Here is a 22,174-nt window from a genome sequence, read left to right on the forward strand (position 1 = left end):
GGAAGGAAGGAAGAGGAATGGGGGGAGGGAGGAAGGAAGGAAGGAAGGAAGGAAGGAAGAGGAAGGAAAGAAGGAAGGAAGGAAGAGGAAGGGGGGGAGGGAGGAAGGAAGGAAGAGGAAGGAAGAAAGAAAGGAAGGAAGGAAGGAAGGAAGGAAGGAAGGGGGGAGGAAGGAAGGAAGGAAGGAAGGAAGGAAGGAAGGAAGAGGAAGGGGGAGGAAGGAAGGAAGAAAGGAAGGAAGGAAGAGGAAGGAAGAAAGGAAGGAAGGAAGGAAGAGGAAAGAAGAAAGGAAGGAAGGAAGGGAGGAGGAAGGAAGGAAGAAAGGAAGGAAGGAAGGAAGAGGAAGGAAGGAACGAACGAACGAAGAGGGAGGGGGAGGGAGGAAGGAAGGAAAGAAGGAAGGAAGGAAGAGGAAGGGGGAGGGAGGGAGGAAGAAAGGAAGGAAGGAAGGAAGGAAGAAAGGAAGGAAGGAAGGAAGGAGGGAGGAGGGGAGGGAGGAAGGAAGGACGAAAGGAAGGCAGGGAGGTAGAAGAAAATGAGTAACTGATCCTAACATGTGTTTGTTCTTTGTTCATCTCCTTTCACTCTTACCCCATTTTGTTCAAACATTCTGAAAAAGCAAACGCCATCAAGCTCACCCACTATGTGCCATGGACTGTGCTGGGTGCTAGGGACCCAGCAGTAAAGAAGACTTGGTTCCTGCCCAGAGCAGGGGAGACACACACCGAAAGGAAAATATAAGACAATGGACAAATGCTCAACCCAGGTCTCAACCTATTACTCTAGGAGTTGAAAGGTGGAAGTGAGTCTCCCACTTCCTCAGTCTTAACGTGGATTTACAAATGAGGGAGCCAACCAAGCACTGCAGCCCTGATATTTCTGGAAACAATGGTAGAAAATAAGTCACCTCAGCTTTTCTAAGTTGTGAAACAGAAGCTACAGAAAAGGGAACCCTCCTCGTATTCCTGGGCCTGACACAGATTCACATTCTCTGAATAATCTCGAAAACTGCTTATTGTAACAGACCACGCAATTTAGAAATTTATTTTAAGACCTGTTACTCTCTGATTCATGTGCTTGAAGGCAAATTACAGGAGTCGTTGTAATAAAAATGCTTAGGCTGATCATAATAAAACAAACTAGTATGAGTTGAGAATTTTCTGTGCACCAGACACTATCATTTTTGTCACACTCACTTCTCCTTACAGACCTAAGAGGAAGTATTATTATTAGAGTTTTGCCACTGAGGAAGCAGGTGTCAGGGGCATTCAGTGACTTGCTCTCGGTCACAATGAGAACAAACAGCGGAGTCCAGGGGTCAGGGGTGCATCCGGCTGATCCCCCCCTTCCCAGTCCTTTCCTGGACAACCTGATGCCGTTTAGGCTCTCGGCAAGATTATAAACTTCTGTTTCCTCCTGGCTTCTAATCACACGCCACCCACACCCACAGATTAAGTCCCCTTGCTTGCTCCCCAGCAGGCCCAGCTGAGAATGAAAGGGAGGGTTCAGCACGGGGAGGGAGGTGACCTTTGAGCCCTAGTTCTGCCTTTTTCTAGCCGTGAGTCCTTGGATTCATTAAAGCTCTCTGAACCTCATCTTCCTCATTTTTAAAATGAGGAAGGTGGTGAGGATGATGATGCCTTCCCTATATGGCTGATTACAAGGGTCCTAATCAGTTTATTCAACAAATGAACGCCGTGCACCTACTGGGCGCAGGCCCCACCCTCGCGCCAGGTAGGAAGAAGGAGGCAGAACCTCTCTGCCCTCAGAGAGCTTTGCTGTTTGCCGTCCCTCGTGTGTCGTGTTTGCATCGGGAAAATGACCTCTGGATGCATGTCCAGTGGGCACACGGTCCTACACAGTGAAGGTTACAGATGAAATGTCCCCGAGGATCTTTACACGTATCAGAAGAGGAAGTCTCTGGAACAAAACCATCACCAACTACTGACGTCCGTGGGAATGGGACGTGCTTCCCCCTCTGGGCTCCAGAGTCTTGGCCTGTCTCGCAGCCACGTGCTCCAGACTGACAGCCTCAGGAGGGGAAAGAACTCACCTCATCTTGGGCTCTGCACTGAGTAGGGGCTTAGCAAATATTTGTTCAATGATCTCATGAGTCCGTGGCCTTAGGAAATCCAGAAGTCGTTTATATTCAGCTTTCTATTTCATTGGATCATTTCTTTGCACTAATTTATTTCCCAATTTGCTCTGCTTATGCAAATATTAAGAGTTTCCTGAATTTCCTAAATAGATACCATCTGGGTCGGGCTGGGAGTTATTGAAGGAAATCAACATAGAATTGAAAATTAGCTACAGAGGCGCTACAGGTGGGTAACTGGGAATTCTCCATATTATTGTTAATCACATTCATTACTAAAGCCATAAGAAAAGCCCCTGTGATTAACCAAAACTCATCTCCCTGTCTCGCACTCTTTGACTCTGAGTATAGAAAGCCATCCATAGATGGCTGAGTGGCGGCCCCAGGACACGCTGTGGCTCAGTAATGAAGCCAGGGACAGGTGTCTGTTGTTCAGATGTTCAGTCCTCTGAGCCAGGCTCCCTCTTCCTTCTACCGTGTTGTTCCCTTTATATTTAATAATTCTCAATGTGTAATCCCTAATGTCAGTGCAAATTAGCATTGCTGCCATAAACTAATCAGTATGTAAAATGAGCAAGTCCCTGAGGGGCAAGAATTAAAAACACGAGGGTTGGAATGTTAGAACAGCCCTGGGTGCCAACAGGGACTCGGGGGCTCTAAGACCCTACCCTCCGCCACCGGGTTTCAAACAGGCCCCCATCTGGGGCTGCCCAGTGCTGGAAAAATCCTGGCCTTTCTCCTTGTGTCTTTTCCACTAGCCAGTTAAAGGATAAACCCATTTGGAAAATAAGGTCCTACGCCACTGAAAGCAGTAAGAACATTTCTCTTCCCAGCGACCCCACGCACCATGTGGCTTTTGTGAGTGTGTAGTTCAACAATACTGAGGAAGGAATGAACCCTCTGGGGGTTGACGCCTCTGGAATCACGTGTTTAAGTGTGTGTCTGAGATGAACACACATCACTACCTCCTCCCTAGCCAGCACCCGAGGCCCCAGAGCTTTCTTGCACCCTCCTTTTGCTCTGATGGTTGCCTTCAGAAGTATGTAGAGTGAGAATGTTATAGGGCAGGAGAGAGGCCAGACGATGCACCTGTTAGGACATCCCATGCCAGAAGGGCTCACGGCAATGGCTATGGTTTACAGAGTTGTGTATATAACACAGAAGGTCCCTTTCCCAGACAGAAATGTGCCTTCATGGTGCTAAAAATATTGCTGTTTTGTGCCACTTCTGGAATCAAAGAATTTTAGTCAAGGAAAAAAACCAACATTTACCAAGGCCAGTGCTCTCATTATTACAGTTGGGAAAACCTCAGTTCAGATGACTATTTCTTACAGCCCCTCGGAATACCTTTGCTCATTGCTGTCCCCCATGGATGACCATTCTAACAAATTCATGTCATGTGACTTCCGTGTTTCCATCCCTCCCTCTTTGGGAAGATGGTGAGAAAGAAGTGGTTTGTGCCAGCCATATAATCACTGAAGTGTGGTTTAAATCTAGACATCGCTGGGGCGCCTGGGTGGCTCAGTCAGTTAAGCATCCGACTTTAGCTGGGGTCATGATTTCACGGTTTGTGGGTTTGAGCCCCGTATCAGGCTCTGTGCTGACAGCTCAGAGCCTGGAGCCTGCTTCGGATTCTGTGTCCCCCTCTCTCTCTCTCTGCCCCCCCACCTTCACTTGTACTCTCTCTCTCAAAAATAAACATTAAAAATTAAAAATAAAAATAAAAAATCTAGACATCGCTTCCTCATCCAATGAAATATTGTAAATTATCAAGGCCACTGTGAAAGCACAAATACCATAGAAATGCAGATAACTTTACAGTTCTGCCTTTATATATATGTAGTTCTATCTATCTATGGTAGATAGATCTACATATAGATATTAATCTGATTTGTATCTAAAAAGTAAGCAGAATAGGGGTACCTGGGTGGCTCAGTCAGTTAAGCGTCTGACTTCAGCTCAGGTCATGATCTCATGGTTCGTGGGTTCAAGCCCCGCCATCGGGCTCTGTGCTGACAGCTCGGAGCCTGGAGCCTGCTTCAGATTCTGTGTGTGTGTGTGTGTCTCTCTCTCTGCCCCTCCCCCACTTGTGCGCGCGCTCTCTCTCTCTCTCTCTCTCTCTCTCTTTCTCTCTCTCTCAAAACTAAATATTTTTTTAAAGTTTTTAAATAAATGAAGAGTAAGAATAGGAAACGAAACATCATTGTCTTCTATAGTCCTATCCCACTCAGAGAAATGACTACACTGCAAGGGGGCACAAGGATATTTATGTGGGTTTGTGACAGCTACGCCCGATACAAATGGCTCCAGGACAGACTTCAGTTGAATGGGAGCAAAGAGGATGGCATGGGAGATGTTTATTTGGAAGATTTTATTTAGAATCCACTAATTCGAAAACAAACTCTGAGGAGTCCTCTGCGGCACACCGCACGTACTCTTCTCCACTTTTCCTTCCCTCCCATCTCCAGGCGATGACAAGGGGTCGGCGGTGGGTCTCCATTAGCCATACTGATGCCAGTCTGGTGCCTCACCTTGAGCCCCGATTCAGGCTTCAGAAACATGCCCTGGTGTGTCTGGATAATGATGGCCATTGTTACGTGGTACCGTAATGTAGCCATCCCATTTTGTACCTCTGGTAAAACGTGTCTGTAACAGTCATTTTCTCATCTTACGGAGCCCACTGTCATGGATTTCCATGGTGGGATGGTCCCAACATGACAATTAAATGAAAATAAAGAATCACACGTTTCAAAGGGACTAGAGGAAGAACTGGTCGGCGGAAAAATGACTCAGCCCAGAATCATCACGGACTACACGATACTCATCTCTCCTGTTCCCCACCTGAAAGGAAGTATGTGAGCAGGAAATATTTGGACAGGCTAACCGGAGGAGCTCCGCCTTGATAAGCCCCATCGGAAAACCATTGTATATCTCTGTTTTTAAACTTGGTTGTATTTTATCCACTTGTGTTTTAAGTTATCCGTCGGGAAACAGTCTTTGATAAAGGACATTTTGCACACACGCACACAATTTAGACTGTAAATATGACCAATTTTAAAGTACATATTGCTGAAGGTCCAAGGGGAAAATACACAGGAGGCATACAGTCCAAGAAATACAGGACGTTAATGAGAAAATTATCAGTTGCAGGTGTGATAGTCAACCAAAGCCCTTTTTAACAGAAAGTAAAAAATAACTCTTTTGACTAGAGGACAGATACAGTAGGAATAGATGCCCCTCTGTCCCCTTCTGATCGCTGCTGTCACAGGATATTGAAATGTAATTTTCTGATTGCTCCAGAATCAGAAGCTAGAGCTAAAATGCAGGCCCAAACGCTCTCCATTCTAAACTGCTCTAACAGCAGGGTACAGTGCCCCACGCCAGGCACTGCACAAGCAATACTACCACAGCCAACCACCACTCAACACACACACCCGCTGGCCATGTAGGAAATGGAGCTTTCATGAGACATGCTTCTCCTTCTCCTTTCCACAGCCCCATGGGGGGGGGGGGGGGTGAGGAGGGAAGAAACGCTCCCACTCAATCCAAACAAAGACAAGAACATCCACCAGACCCACTCACAAAGACCGGGGGTGCCCTGTAAGCAGGAACACCTGATTCTCCGACATGGACATCTGTCTAAGTTGGGGTTCTCTTAACAAAAAGTCTGAGACAAGGATCTGAGTTTGGGCTATTTTCTGGAGAAGTGATTCCCAAGAAACTAAGAGTGAGGAAGCGAGAAGCAGGATAAGTCAACCAACGGTATGTTACTGAGCTGATCACCACAAGGACAACTGGGGCCCAATCCTACCAGGAACCACCTGGAAAAACGTGTGGAATGTGCTTCAGAACTGTCGCCCCAGAGGCTGGGGAGGGTGGCCCACCTATCCACCAACTCCCACCCCAGTGCTTGACAGCTGCCCTCAGGGGCATTCATTACCCACTCCCTGTCCTCACAAGCTTCAGAGCACGTCGTGTGGCACGCAAACCTGTTGGAAGCCGCAGGTGGAGAGAACTGTCCAGAGCTGGAACAGAAATCGGTGGGAGGCCAAGAGATCGAGATACAGGACATCAAATGTCTGCAGCAAGGTGTGCTCTCACACAACTGACTTTCTGATGTATCACTACCCCCTCAAGCAGGGATAAAGAAGTTGGAGGGGCGCCTGCGTGGCTTAGTTAAGCGTCCGACTCTCGGTTTTGGCTCAGGTCACGAGCTCATGGCTGGTGAGTTCGAGCCCCACGCTGGGCTCTGAGCGGACAGTGCGGAGCCTGCTTGGGATCCTCTCTCTCCCTCTCTCTCTGCCCCTCCCCCTCTCACTCTCTCTGTCTCTCTCAAAATAAACAAATAAACTTAAAAAGAAGAAATTGGAGAGCCACGGCAAGGCAGAGAGGTCTGCAACGGGACAGCCTGAATGCCTACCGTTCGGTGTAGCAAAGATAGGTGAACTTCCCATGAATCAAGTAGACGTCGCAAACATTATCCTCCCCAAAAGTGTGCCCGTTGGGCAAGGGGACCCACAGAAAGAGGCTGAGTAATATGTGAAAAGGGGTGGTTGCCCAGGTGGACTGGGAAAGGTTGAATTCACATCAGGGTCTGGGCATGGGGCGGGGGGGGGGGGGGGGGGGGGGGGGCCTGTGGTGTCCTCTGGAGAACCCACGTGTGGGTGCCCCTGGACAGTGAGCGTGCCAACGCCTGCACACGGGGTGTTCCAGTCTGTTAGCCAGGGAGGCAGCGATGACCAACAAGGAGAGGGTTACAGACAATGGACAGGGAGAGATTCGAAATGGATATGGGAGATTAAAGTTTCAAACTGGACCCGGGGGGGCTGAACATCAGTAACTGAAAATGAGCCAGACGTCCGTGGTACCTACCCAGGCTATCGTGGGCAATGGGAAGATGTATCCAGCAGAACACGACAGAGACCGGAGAACAGGAGGACCATGGTGTGTTTGTACCTCCCCTGAACAGAGACGCCACAGTGAACCGGTTATCTTACTAAGCAAAGCGGGACCAAAAACAGGGCAGGATCCCAACCACGTGAGTGCCGGTACCTGCCACTGGTGGAGTCAGGTTAATCCGCGAAGGGACGGTGAAGCTGCCTGGGCTGTGGAAGGAACCTGAACGAATGGAGAGTGATTCGGCACGGTATTCTACTCGAGACCCAGAGAATTCCACAGTGGTTTTTAAAAAGCTGAATGGACCAGTGGCGCCCGTTGTATGGCTCAATATGGATTGTGTGGCTCAATCCGTTGAGAGTCCGGCTTCAGCTCAGGTCATGACCTCACGGTTCTTGAGTTCGAGCCCCGCGTCGGTCTCTGTGCTGGCAGCTCAGAGCCTGGAGCCCGCTTCGGATTCTGTGTCTCCCTCTCTCTCTCTGCCTCTCCCCCACTCACGTTTTGTCTCTGTCTCTCAAAAATGAATAAACCTTAAACAAAAATTTTTTTAAATAAATAAACACTGAAAGAAAAATTTTGAAGTGGAATGGACCAGATTATTAACAACAAAGTGACAGTAAAAATAAAAAATGAAATACAGTGACTGATGTACTTGGGTGTTTACATTTCCTTCAATTTTTTTTTTTTTGTATTTTACAGAGTTTATTCAGAGTTCTTTTCTTTTATTATACTTAAGGACGAGAAAAATGTTCTAGATATTTCAGGCAGAATAGTAATTTACAGGAATAAATTTACATACACATTGGGTCAAGTGTCCAAATCTTAGTGAAAAATGACAAAGGATTTGCCATTTGCTCATATCACAAAACCATTGCAGTACTCAGTGGCTGCTTTGGAAACCTAACTGAAGAGTTGAATAAAAATTTTGCAATGCCTGTTCCTGGTACATTCTGTTCATAAATCATTGTCTAAAAACTCAAGGGTCACATGATAGAAAAGGGGGTAACCCCCTATTAAAAGCCTCATTGTGAAGATGAAATGTTAATGTCAATTTTTGTCTTCAGAAGATGAACACAGGGGAAGGGGAAAAAAGAGAGGGGAAAAAAAACTGTTAGAGACCCTTAACTATAGAGAACAAACTGAGGGTTGATGGAGGGGAGGTGGGCAGGGGAATGGGCTAAATGGGTGATGAGTATTAAGGAAGACACCTGTGTTGAGCACTGGGTGTTTTATACATTTCCTTCAATCTTATTCTAAAGCAAATTTGCTTAACCTGAGATGCAAAGACCCCTCCTCCCCTGCAGAGTGAATGGCTAAGCCTCAGAAGATCTGTGAGCCTGTGGAAACTGCAGGCAATCAATCGTTTGCGTGGTTGTACATATGTGGTTTGGTGATGATGGAAGGAGCCTCTAGCTCTCATCAGATTCTCAAAGAAATACTCGATCCCCAAAAGGGTAGGCGTCACTTATTTGTGCCGTTCATCAGTACTGAAAATTTCCCATGTCAATGCAACTATTTCGTTTCTACAAGAAAAGTACAGTTCATCAAAAAGTATTCCGTTTCCTTCTTGACTCAGAGAGAGCCCCCCGCCTGTAAGAAATATTTCTGTCCCGGCTCCATCCTGACTCCAAGGCTGTGTGAGCTCCAGCCCTGCACCGTGGCCTCCTGGTGGCCGCGGTGAGAACTGCAGCCACAGTCCCTGGTTTAGGGGAAACCCGTTGAGTCCAGACACCCCTGTGGGTGATATAGATTACAGGGCTAGATGGGCAGCTGGTCCACTGAAAGACAATTTCCCAAAAATTATTAATAACTATGTAATTCTAGTAATATGCATTAGAAAAATTTAAGAAGTTGATTTTGAGTAATTATGTTCTAATTGTGTTAATAATAGGACAGGTGGATTTGGCAAAAGAAAAACCACAATAGTACGTACGTAACTGAAGTTTGGAAAATAGTGATCTAATTCAATCCTCTCGTTTTCTGGTGAGGAAGTGAAGTGTGAAGAAGTTAGGAAACGATGCCAGGTTAGCAGAAGACACGGGATCAGAACTCAGGTTTCCTGACCTATAATCCAGGGTTCTCTAAGATTCTATAAAAGTTCTTCCGACTGGAGGTGTCAGAACAAAGGCTGAAGGAGCATTTTCTCTAGGGCAACTGAACCACATTAGGGTGAAAGTTCTCTCTCTTTCTCTTTCAATAAATATTCACATATATCTTTGTGAACCCCTACATAGATACTTCCACATATGATCACATTCACTCATTCAGTGAACATTTACAGAATACCTATTTGGGGTAAGCCACTGCTCTAGCCTCCAGGGGTAGAAAGATAAATATAACACAGTCTTGTCCACAAGGAGCTCACAGCCTGAAGAGTAGACAGATACTCAAGGAAACAGATTTATTTACTTAAGACCCAAGACAGGGGTGAAGTAATTCAAGGTAATTCAAGGGGAGACGGTGTGATTTCTGGACAAGGTTTCACAAGGATGGTAGCTGAGCTGAGTCTCGAACAATGAGCTCTTGAGAGGTGATAATGGTGGGGCAGGTGCAAGATCATAGAATTCAGAAACATTCACAGCATTTAGTAACTTCTAATACTTCAGTAGGTGTGGACTGTAGGTGTTGGTGATGGCTAGTTATATTCTGGGCTCCTGATGGTGAAGAGCTAGATTGGAAAAGCACTGAATGCCATGCTAAGGAAGCAGCCCAGATTTTATCCTGAAAACACTGAGGGCGACTGGGCGTCACATGATATTCCCATCTGTGGCACTGTGGAGAATGAGTGAGAGGGAATAATGTTGGAGTCAGAAACACCAGCAAGGAAACCATGGCAATAATCCAGACTAGAAACTCTAAAGCACAACCAAGGCAGTTTGACATGAATGAGCAAAGTGGGTGGTGAGCTGAGGTTAGACAGTGGAGTCAACCATGAAATTGGAAGTGAGGAAAAAGGAGGAGCCAAGTATGTCTCAGAGTTCTTCCTTGGGTAACTGGGTAGATGACTGAGTCAGTAACTGAGAGTGGGGATGTCGGAGAAGGGGCCGATGGGGGAGAAGAATAGCGAATCTAATAAACAGATAGTTTTAAGATGAATTTCCTAAAGGCAAGGATAAAAAGATACTAAACTTTTTAGGATAAAATAAACAGACAGCAAACTTAGTAAAGGTCAGTAGATGTTCAATAAAGGCCAAATGGTAGGTTGCAACTCTGGAGAGGGATCAGGGCTAAGGATATAAATTAGAGGAAAATTAGTATGTTAAGGGTACCCGAAACACAGGGGTATTTGAGGTCACCCAGAAGGAGAATATATAAAGTGAGAAGACAGGATAGGCTAGAGCAGAAGACAGAGGAACATCAGTATTAAGGAAATGGGGAGAGAAACTGGAGTTCTCAAGAGGCTGAGAAGAATGGCCAGCTGGGTAGCAAGAGGACCAGGAAAAGGGTGAATCGTGATAGTCTAGGGGAGAGAGAGTTTAAGAATGAATTTGATTGATGAAATGTTACAGACCTCACGGTGATACAGAGCAGAATAAGAGTGGAAAATGCCTTTTGGGTTTAACAGAAAATCATTGCTGACTGCTGCAGTGATAGAGACAGAAATCAGATCAGAGATAAAAATCAGGTCAGATATCAGACCATGGAGGTCAGGTCCCATTCACTCCAAAAGTGAACATGAACTAAAAGCACAGCGTGCAGGTAACCCCTGGGCGGAGAAGGACAGAGGATAACAACAAAGCAAGCCAACAGTTTCTACTGGCTCAATAAGTGGTTAATAAAGGCCTCCACTTTTATGAGGAGAATATTAAGTTGGACCCTATGAAACTGCCATATTTATAAGTCACAGTCAGATGTAAGGAATGTCAGATGTTGCCACCCAGCTGAGTGAGAATGGGTGATACCGACTGTATCGTCGCTCCTCATGTTCTGCGAGAAACTCCGCCAAGATCAGCGCATCGCTCTCCACTCAAATCACATGGAGGCTAAAGAGACAATAATGGACAAGCCTTGGCCAGACTTAGGCAGCTCAGTGAGCTAGTTCCAAGCCAAGACTCGCAGCAGGCAGCCAGCACCGTGCCCGGGCTCAGCACCCACCTGCTGGGGGGTCTGCACAAGCTCCTTAACCTCTCCTGGACTTTGTATAAATATAAAGACAGATGATGACGATGATGATGACATCAATCTCCACAGCGATGCAGTTAATAAAATAGTTCTACCTCCTAGAATTGTCTAGAGGACTAAATATGAACTACTTCCCATCCACTGAAGGAAGAATAGACAAGCAAAATGTGGCACATCCAGGCCACGAACTACTACTCAGCCTTACAGAGGAAGGAAATCCTGATACATGACACAACATGGATGAACCCTGAGGACATTCTGCTGAGTGAAATGAGGTTCCGAGGGGAGTCAAATTCAGAGCCAGAAGCTGCGGCCAGAATGGGGAGGGGGGAGTCCGTGCTTAACAAGGACACAGTCTCAGTTTAGGAAGATGGAAAGAGTTCTAAAGATGGCTGGCGGTGATGGTAACACAACAATGTGGATGCACTTTACGTCTCTGAGCGGTACACTAAAAATGGTTGGAATGGCAAATTTCGTGTCACATACACTTTATCGCAATAAAAATGGAAAAAAAGTAGTGAATTCCTAAATCACTCAGTCACTGTTACGCAAATGTTGTTAAATAAATAGAAACACAATACATTGACAGGTGTCGCATGACCCAAGACCAGAAATGACCCCAAAGCACAGAAGAAAGAAAGAATTCAGTAGAAAGTCAAGTTGGGAAGGACCCCACATGAGTGAGAAAGGGAGGGGAAATGAGGCGATACCCCAGTGTCGATGAAAAACTGCATCGATAAAGGAGGTGGAATCCACCTGCTCTTTAAGAAGCCCAGTGAAAGTTCACTCAACAAATATTTACAAGGAAGCACCTCCCAGGTGCCAGGCACTCTGGCACATGCTACCAGCAAAATTGTAGGGCAAGAACATGAGAAAATGATTGGCATAGCTGTCAAGACAGGCTGTAGGGAGACACCAAGACAGATGAAACGTACAATGGCACGTACACTTCATAGGAATGAGCCAGACCATCTTGTGATTGCCGGGGCCACCCGGCAGTCGGAAATACAGTGTGGTTGCTGAGGCCATGTTTACCGCTAAGGAGAAGCCGGCCTGAGCTGTGATTAGGCTGACAGCACCCATCGCAAACCTGTTCCCTCGCAAGCCCTTCCCCAGAAGAGAGGCAACAAGCAGGTAGAGGAGAGCAGTGGTTCTCAGACTTTTCAGACATGCCAGCGCCTGGGACCCACCCCCAGAGAGCCTGACGCAGTCCGTCTGGGTGGAAGCTGGGCATTTCAAGTCTCCAGGTGATTCAAACACCCAGCCGGGATTGAGAGCCCCTGCATCACAAAGAGCGATTGCTCCCTGTATAGCAGGGATCCCAGGGGCCCCTCGGGTAGCAGAAACAGCAGAGGTTGATTGGCAGCTGGAAGTCGCCGTCAGGAGGATGTGTTTTCCCGTTCAGTCAGAGACGACCACCTGTGGATCTCACAGGCTTGACCAAGGGGCTCCTGACAAGAGGAAACCCATCCCTCCTTCTGAGAAGGCTGGCTTCCCAGGGGAAGCTTGGGAGACCCTACCAAGGGTCTCTCCCCGTCACTCAGCAGAAGCGGCTTCTTAGGGGAGTGTGATCCACACCGGTCACTCCCTCTGGAAGGAACCACCCCCACCTGCCCAGCCAACAAAAGGGTGCTTCCCAGGAAAAAGCAGCTGAGGGTCTCCCTAGGTATTCACCACGTGGGAGCAGGAGAGGAAAGTGGGGGCGATCCAAGTACTCACAGCTGGGAGGCCCTGTGGCGCAAGGCTGCCTGGGCCTGTGCGTCCAGGTGGCCCAGGAGACTGCAGAGGGCCGGCTGCCTCGAAGGAAGCTGGAAGTGTGGGCTGCCTTTCTCCTTCTCCAGCTCTTCCAATCTGTGTCTGAACGCCTCGGCTGACAACCCAAAACAGGAGAGAGAGGAATAAAGAACCATGAAACTCAAAATAGGTAATGCAGCGTCCCAGAGCCCCACCCCCAGCCAACGTTCAGCTTCATGATGCAACACAACCGTGTCTGGGGCCCGCAACTCCACCTCTCAGTTGGCGCTTCTGAGAATCTTCTTTTCACTGACTGCACAGCCCCCCTACTTTTTGTGCTTCCAAATATCAGAATGTACACTGTAGGTATTTATATCATGGTCATAATTATGATCATCCTATAGGAGGACACTTGATATTAACTTTTTTTAATTTTTTAATGTTTATTTATTTTTGAGACAGACAGAGACAGAGCATGAGCAGGGGAGGGGCAGAGAGAGAGGGAGACACAGGATCCAAAGCAGGTTCCAGGCTCTGAGCTGTCTGTCAGCACAGAGCCCAACATGGGGCTTGAACCCACAAACTGTGAGATCATGACCTGAGCTGAAGTCGGACGCTTAACCAACTGAGCCACCCAGGCACCCCAATATTATTTTTAAAACCATGGTTTTCACTCGGGAGAAAACCTGCTCATTTTGATGAGTTTGGGGTCTTCAATTGAAAAATGTCAGTGCCCAAGCTTGAATTTTAAGAATGTTTCCTTACAAACTGCCCATCAAGACAGAACCAATTACAATCACTAAGGTCATTGAAGCGATGTTTCAGTTCTATGTTACATATGACCATATGTCCACCTCCGTTATCAGGTAGGGGGTCCTATTACTTTTTAGTGACCTTAAGTTTCCCTAGGACAAGGTGCAGATGCAGAATCACTGTAAAACAGTTTTTCTCTAGAAAAGTAAGCTTGAGAAATTGGAATCCCCTCCAATGAGAACTTTTATAACCAAAGACCTGAAGAATTGGAAAGTCTCCCCTAAAGCCATTTTTGCAGAAATATTAAGACTGGGTTCAAAAATACCATCCATCAGGGGTGCCTGGATGGCTTAGTCAGTTAAGCGTCCGACTCTTGGTTGCGGCTCAGGTCATGATCTGAGATCATGAGATTGAGCCCCGAGGCAGGTTTTGCACTGACAGCGTGGAGCCGGCTTCGGGTCCTCTCTCTCTCTCTCTCTCTCTCTCTCTCTCTCTCTCTTTCTCTCTCTCTGCCACTCCCCCACCTGCCCACCTCCCCCAAAATAAATAAATAAGCTTTTAAAAAAATTAATCTTTAAAAATATCATCCATCAGATCTTCCCTCCTGCTGCTCCTTGCCAGGAGCGTCGGCAGAAATTTGATGGCTTCCACCCTTGGGTAGTAGGTGGGCTCTGGGGCCACCCAGGACCCCAGGAAGCCACTTCTGGCCATGAGCGCCTACTGCTTACCCTGACGTGCAGTAGAAACATTAGTGTCTTCTGTGTGTGCCATGATGGGAAGATGTTTGGGAGGCCCAACCCTAGATCATGCTTCTTTACATATCCATGGCCCTCAGGGCATTTTCCAACTAGGCCGTTTCTAGAACACCCAGTTTTATTTATAAAACTCTTTGGACAAAACTTTTTGCCGTATACCAGCAGAGGTCAACGCTAAGCACGGTGTACCCTCGACATGACGCCTCTCTCTTCCTGCCCTACTCCCAAGGTGCACACTTGGGCAGAGGAAAAGCAGGCCTCAGGTGTTGTGGGCAGCAGACAACCTCCCCCAGCCATATACATTGGGACCAACGGCCAGGAACTTGCTAAGAGAATTTATTTGCCAAGGATTCATTCTAACAATACCAGAAAGGGTCGTTTACTTACTTCAAGACCAAGTCACAGGGAACTGACAAGGGTTCTCAGTTGGTGCCACCTTGTTCAAGGTGACAAGACACCACACCAACAACACAGAGTGGACTCTGGCCTGGCAGCTGTCTCAGGATAACAGCAAGATACACCTATTCCCTAACACCAAAAGCTTCAACCTTTCTAAAAACTGAATTTTATTTTTTTTTAATTTTTTTTGATGTTTATTTTTGATAGAGACACAGAGCACAAGCTGGAGAGGAGCAAAGAGAGAGAGAGACACAGGATCCAAAGCAGGCTCCAGGGTCCGAGCTGTCAGCACAGAGCCCGACGTGGGGCTCAAACTCGTCAACTGCGAGATCATGACCCGAGCCGAAGTCAGACACTCAACTGACTGAGCCACCCAGGCGCCCTGAAATGAATTTTATTTTAGTTAATTTTAAAATTTTTAATTAATTTTATTACTTAGTTGTTTACTTCATTCGTGCTATATAAAATCAAAACTGCCGTGAAAAGCAATAAATGCCTTACACGTGGTTTCAAATCCCGTCTTCCTGCTGTCGATGTGTATAGAGGTGTGTTACACAGGGATTAGGACAAAGCCTGTGTTTGCACCTTGGCTCTGCCGTTCCTAGCTGTCCCACCTCCATTTTAAGAATGTTCCCTTACAAACTTCCCATCAAGACAGAACCAGTTACAATCACTAAAGTCACTGAAGCCATGTTCCAATTCTATGTTACAGATGACCATATATCCACCTCTGTTATTTTACTTTACCTGTCTACACATCAGCTTCCTAATCTGTGGAATTGGGGCTAATAACATGCACATCCTGAAGTTTCCTGAGAATTAACTGAGATCATCTACGCAAAGCATTTAGCATATGCCCAGCAGCCCAGCACCTAGCACGTGTCCAAAGGCTATCTTTAGTAGTGCCGTTAGGTAGTGGCCTTGGAGTGTTTGCACGGATGTTAGACCCCCAGCCTGGCCTCCTCTGCCACCAGCTGTGTTCTAAACTGTCCCCTCCCACTGCCTGGTGAAAAGTGCTCAGAGACTGCAAACTGACCCAGCCAAATAAAACAGTAAATTCGCTGCCAAAAATCACATTCACCATGAATTTCAAAGACAAATATGAATTATCCCAGGAAATACCTGTGATTAGCTGTGCTCTGCGTTGCCCCTCACCTTCGAAACTGTGACATCTAAAGTTATATCCGCGTTACGATTAGAAAGGTGTCCCAGGACAGTCACCACTGATTCTATAGCTTATTGTCCCCAGTCTCTAAATGACCTACTCCCCGAGCTTCTCAAGTGGCTGTCGGCTACTGCGGGTTCCACCTCACAGGCTGGCATCAGCTCTGCTTGGCATTAGGGTGCATTCTGCTGGCTCCCCCAAAGTACACCCCTATTCACTAATTTGCTATTGCAGACAGAGGGAGCTCCCAGCCAGGGCAAAGGCCCTGAGGCAGTGAACAAAGGGGAGAGAGTGTTGGGGTGGACTTGGTCATCAGGGCTGCAGAGGCCACTGTAAGGACTGTCTGTTTATCTGGAGGGACGGGGAACCCCCGGAGAATTTTGAGCAGTGATATGACGTGACTGACTCTTGTTGAACAGGATAAGCTGGCTGCTCCCCTGGGAAGAGACCATACGGGGCAGAATCTCGGAAACCAGTCACATGGGTATCGAGGTTCCCTGGACAAGGCACAATGGTGCCCAGGACCTGCAAGTGAAACAGGGGTGGTGGAAAGTGCCGGGATTTGGGATATTCTCTGACAGATGGGATGTTGGGAATGGAGGAAGACAGTGACCCCAGTATTTGTGGCCCAAACCACCAGGACAAGGTTACTGTGAGCTGAGCCGGGGTCATCTGCCGTTCCCTCTGTCAGAAACACCCTTCCCCACAGCGGCCCAGGCAAGCCATCCTCCCCCTCTAGACCTCCGGCCCCTCAAGTGGGTTCCCCAGGCTCTATGCCCCCTCAGCACACCCAGGCTTCTGCCCACACAAGGGCCTCACACTTGTCTCCACTTATTCAAGACCTCCTGTGTCCGTGAGAGAGGGACCGTGTCACCATGCTTGTCACTGTTTAAAGACCCACACGGGGAGGCTGCCTGGCTCAGAGTGAGCACAGAAGTGTCCTGCTACACTCAAGTTAGGTTCCCTCATGGGGTTTCTTGCTTGGTAAGTTTTCTTAAGCCACTTTGTATCGTTTTCATTAGCAAGTAAATGAACATAAAAACATGAAACTCTTCAAGTCTAAAAGGAAAGCCACCGACTACCTTGCAAGATTTTACTCTTTCTGCCACAGGCCCTCACGGGGCCGCTGCCAGCCGGGCCCAGGCTTTGGGCTCCTGGACTTGTCACCACCCCAGGCTTCCACACCTCGGGGCTGTCCACGTCACTCAGGCCTGCTTCCCCATTTCCAGGCAGGCCACATCTCCCTCACTTCCACGGGATGAGTCACCTCTCTGCCTAAAAACCCATGTTCCTCCAGTGTTCCTGCACATGCTCAGCAGACCGCCCTTCCCAGCGCTCAGATGTGCACAAGCCAACGAATGAGTGACCAGACCAAGGAACGCAGAGACATCAGCTACGTCCCCGCACCGTGCCAAACACATTCATACGCACATCAGAGAATGTTCTTGGAATCCTGGAGGACTCCGCCCGGCCTCCAGAACAAAGGCCCGACGTCTGTGGCACCAGCAAGGGCATCAGCAGGTTTGATCAGCCTCGCTCTCTTCTCCCACGCCGACACTCTGCTCCTTGAGTGACGCGGTAAGGACACGGGCTCACAGCACTAAGAATCAGGGCACCTGAATTCTATCACCGGCTTCAGCAGCGAGCATGCTTTTTTGACAAATCACTTCCTCCGTTCACGTCTCAGAGCCTCATCCACCAGGTGGGAATAACATCTCCACAAGGTGTTTAATGAAATCATGGGTGTCATCCAACAGCAAAGAGGTATATTGGACACCACCCTGTCTTCGTCAGCTCAGCACCGCAGGCGGGGCGGCTGAACCAACGAACATTTATTTCTCACAGTCCGGGGATTAGAAGTCTGAGATCACAGCACCAGTACAGCCCGGTTCTGGGGAGAGCCCGCCATGAGGTGGCAGATGGCCAGCTTCCTCCTATGTCCTCACGTGACCAATAGAGAGTACGCTGGTCTCTTCTCATAAGGGCACTAATCCCACTCTTGGGAACTCCACCCTCATGACCTAATCACGTGCCAAAGGCCCCACCTCCTAACACCATCCCAGTAGGATTCAGTCTCAACACGTGGATTTGGAGGGACACAAACATTCAGCCCGTGAATGGAGAACTCCCGTGAAGGAAGAACCTTCAGCCAGAAGAAAAATAGTTCCTCTGGGAGAAAGGAGGGTTCAGAAATGTTTGAAAATAGCATCTTTCACCTCATAAATGCCATGCTTATTATTTCATGTATTCACTCAGTTAACAAATACTTCCAATAACTCAGTGTTGCTAGGCTGTAGGGGCTAAAAAGATGAACAAGACAATTCCTTGGTTCTTAAGGAACTCAGTGACTGGGGACAGGGGTCAAAATTACAAATAGTTTCTTATCTTCCTGTGCAGAAAAGGTGGCCAGCAACCTGCCCCACTGGTTTAGGGGGGCCATAAAGGAACACAAGGGTGGTGTTCCCACCAGCACCAAGGGTACAGGGGGCCAAGGGGCCTCCGGAAGCCACACAGAGGCAGGCAGTGGCATGGAGGTGGTGTGCCCAGTAGCACCTGTGAATGAGGGACGTGAGGGGAGAGGGAGAGCAGGTGGAAGAGACAGCCAGAAGGCTAGGAGATAGGATACACTGAGAAATAAATAAAGTAATGGCACAAGTAAGTAAATATATGGAGGACAGAGAGAGCCAGGTTCCTTAGTATTTGGAGCATATACTTACAATTATGTAAAGGGGTAAGGGTAGAAAGCACTTAGGCATGTTGCATTGAAATTTGGAAGTACTAGTGTGATCTGATGGTTTTTAATATCGATACACATAGAGATGGAAAGAGTTACAGATGTGTGTATTTGCAGTTACGTATATTTTCTGTCTTTACCCACCAAGAAAGCCTAGAAGCAACGATAACCCCAGGAGCAACGAGTAAACCAAGCACACAGATCCTGATTTCCAAACACCATCCTCTGTGAAAGGAATCAGAGCCCTTTGGAGAAATGGTTGATTATAGGCCTGAGGCAGGCCAGAATCTGAATACCTTGTTGCAGCAAAAAATTAGGACGTGCTCAAGGACTGATGGAGACATGTCCATAGAATACAAGAGTCGATAAATTACAAGGAGCTCCCATAGGCCAAATCGGGTGTCATTTGAGAATCAAATAAATAATACTATCAATGAAGTACAATCCATTGAATAGAATAGGAACCCATACATCCATGCTAACAGAATGCCAACTAATAAAAAGGAACAGAGGGAGGTGGTAGGGGTGGGCTAGATGGGTGGTGGGCATTAAGGAGGGCACATGTGTTGAACACTGGATGTTATATATGAGTGATGAATAACTAAATTCTACTCCTGAAACCAATATTACACTGTATGTTAACTAACTAGATTTTTTTTTAATTTTTAAACATTTTCATTTATTTTTCAGAGACAGAGAGAGAGTGTGAGCGAGTGAGGGACAGAGAGAGAGGAAGACACAGAATCTGAAGCAGGCTCCAGGCTCTGCACTGTCAGCCCAGAGCCCGATGTGGGGCTCGAACCCACCAACCATGAGATCATGACCTGAGCCAAAGTTAGATCGTTAACCAACTGAGCCATCGAGGTGCCCCATCACTAACTAAATAAATTTTTGGAAAAAAAAAAAAAAAGGAATGGAGGTTTGGTAAGGTGCAGGGTACCAGTGTATTCTTAAAATATCTCCCCACAATATACTAATAAGTGTCCAAAGGACAAATGGTAACTTTGTGGTGGAAAGACTTAGAAACCACCAGCACATCACAGCTGCCCTCGGCAGTGGTGATGACGGGGTCCACCTTGTGTGACACCTGATGAGAGACACCAAGAAGTACACAGTTTCATTTCCACAGTATTCCTGTCAAGGTCCTCATGACCTGAATCTAGTCATGTGGAAACATCAGTGGAGGGGCGCCTGGGTGGCTCAGTAGGTTAAGCATCCGACTTCGGCTCAGGTCATGATCTCGAGGTCCGTGAGTTCGAGCCCCGCGTCGGGCTCTGTGCTGACAGCTCAGAGCCTGGAGCCTGCTTAAGATTCTGTGTCTCCCTCTCTCCCTGCCCCTCCTCCACTCATGCTCTGTCTCTCTCCTTCAAAAATAAAAAAACGTTAAAAAGAAAAAAGAAAATCTCTCCTATCATTCTATTTGGCCCAGTGGTTGAGGAATAATAACTCACTTTCTCCATCTTTTCTTCCTTTAAAACTTCTGCAAGCTTTCTGTAGACATTGTTAATCTGATTTCAGTTTGAAGCTCAAGATTTAAAGCCAGAATTGTAAAGAGTGATACACACAGCAGGTGCTGAATAAATGTGGTCCACTGACCATCTGAGTGACAGGACAGCAATAATATTAGAAATTTTGGTTGCATTTTGTAAATATAGCTGAATGGTAAAAAAAAAAACTCAAAGTTAACTACAGAAGACATTATCAAGGGTTAAGCAAAATGATACATTGAATAATATGTTTTAATTGATACAGTATATTCAATTTATGGATCTAACATGTTTTACTTGTAGGACCTCCAGAATAAAAAATGCTAAGCATCATCTCATTCCATTTTGGGCCAAGTAAATGCGTTTTTTGATGTCACTACAACATATTTATTAATGTTTAATTGAGGGTCAGGGCTCATCTGTATTCCTTAGCACATCAGTACTAAGTGCCTGCTACTTTGGGGCTATAATTCGGGAACAGAATGAAAGAAAAGTACTTTCTACATCTATGAATAAATAAGCAAATAAGCATTTACAGAGCAGCAAGAAATCTTCACACATAAAGACATTCTGCTAAACAGATTCAATTTCTGCTGCCTCGCTCTGTCTATGGGATGACAGAAAATATGGAATAAGCCGTATTCTTGGCTGTACAGCCATTCTACATTCTGAGGAGGCTCTTTAAAGCTAAGAAGCAATCAGTGTCTTCATAAGTCATTTTTCCTTGGTTTTTACATAATGGCCAAGACACGCTATTCATCGCGAGCTGAATATTCTAATATGTCCACATTACCATACACATCATGTGTAGATGGCCAGTTTACAAAGAACTGCACTGTAATAAAACGTATTTCAGAATAACCTGAGCACAACTGAGCCACTCTTTGACATTTCAAATGCTGGACTTTGTCAGATTCATTATCATAAAAACCGACCGCTATCGGGGCACCGAAGACGTCATTCCGGAGCATCCAAGGCGGCTGCACTATGTATACACTGTTTCCAAGCTTTGCAACAACGTGTAGAGCAGGAATACACACGCAGACCCAAAGTTGCAGAGATAAAATAACGTGCCCAGGACCTCAGAATGAGTTAGCAGCAAAGCCAGAATGTGAACACTGATCTTTTCCATACTTTTTCCATAAAAACTCCGGGCTTTTCCTGTTATGCTTCCCGGGAGCCATCCCTGAAGCAGTACCTGCTCCCAGACTTTCCCTAGTCACACAGGGACCTTGTCTGTCTACTCGTTTGTCTGGGTCCCCGGAGACTGTGGGACCCACAGAGCAGGCCCTGAGCCTCATCTCTCTCTGCCATGCTAACATCTCGTTCAGTGCTAGGCACACAACAGGGGCTGGGTGAAAGCTGAGTAAATAAACGAATGACTGTACTTGGATGAGGAAGAGTGGAGACACTGAACAGCAGCAACCCCCTTACGACCCCTGCCATTACACCAAGCGCCGAACATTTTACCGCCGCGATGATGTCATGAGGCAGACAGGGCTGTTCCCTCTTTGCAGATCAAAAGACTGAGGCTCATGGGAAGTTGACAAACTTCTCCTAGATCAGTCACATGGCTACGTAGATTCAGAAATAAAGCCAGTATCTGCTGCTCCGAAACCTGTGTTCTGAACTGCTGTGTTCTACCGGCCAGATCACATCCCCCAGCGACCACAACCCCCTGAAACACACACCTTAATGCATCACACAGGTACAAACTCTTCCAGCAACTCGCTTGCCATTTGTCCCCTCCTTCTCACAGAAAGCAGTCAGTAGCCGACACAAAGTAACAAACTGGCAAAAAGCGGAAACAGCCTCAGATCCAATGTAAGGGAAATGGTTAGATAAATAAGGGCATATCCACTCAGGCATATGTGGCGAATCAAAACCCGGTTAGAAAAACTAAGGGGAAATATTTGAACATTACAAGAGAAAAGCAAGATACAAAATTATATGTAGATGTTACCTGTACTTTTATGATTGCCAGTATGGAAAGAAAGAAAGAAAGAAAGAAAGAAAGAAAGAAAGAAAGAAAGAA

At 46.8% G+C, this 22,174-nt stretch overlaps 1 protein-coding gene across 1 annotated transcript in view; it reads right to left on the reverse strand.

Annotated features, from left to right (window-relative positions):
• The window catches only part of DISC1 (DISC1 scaffold protein), a 329,162-nt gene that overhangs the window by 220,765 nt on the left and 86,223 nt on the right, over nt 1–22,174 (reverse strand). Inside the window, exon 4 of the mRNA XM_049645005.1 lies at nt 12,832–12,982. Coding sequence (XP_049500962.1) covers nt 12,832–12,982 — 151 coding nt within the window. The remainder of the gene's footprint in view (nt 1–12,831; nt 12,983–22,174) is intronic.

Source organism: Panthera uncia, chromosome D2 (genome assembly GCF_023721935.1).
Source record: "Panthera uncia isolate 11264 chromosome D2, Puncia_PCG_1.0, whole genome shotgun sequence".
Taxonomy (NCBI): Eukaryota; Metazoa; Chordata; class Mammalia; order Carnivora; family Felidae; genus Panthera; species Panthera uncia.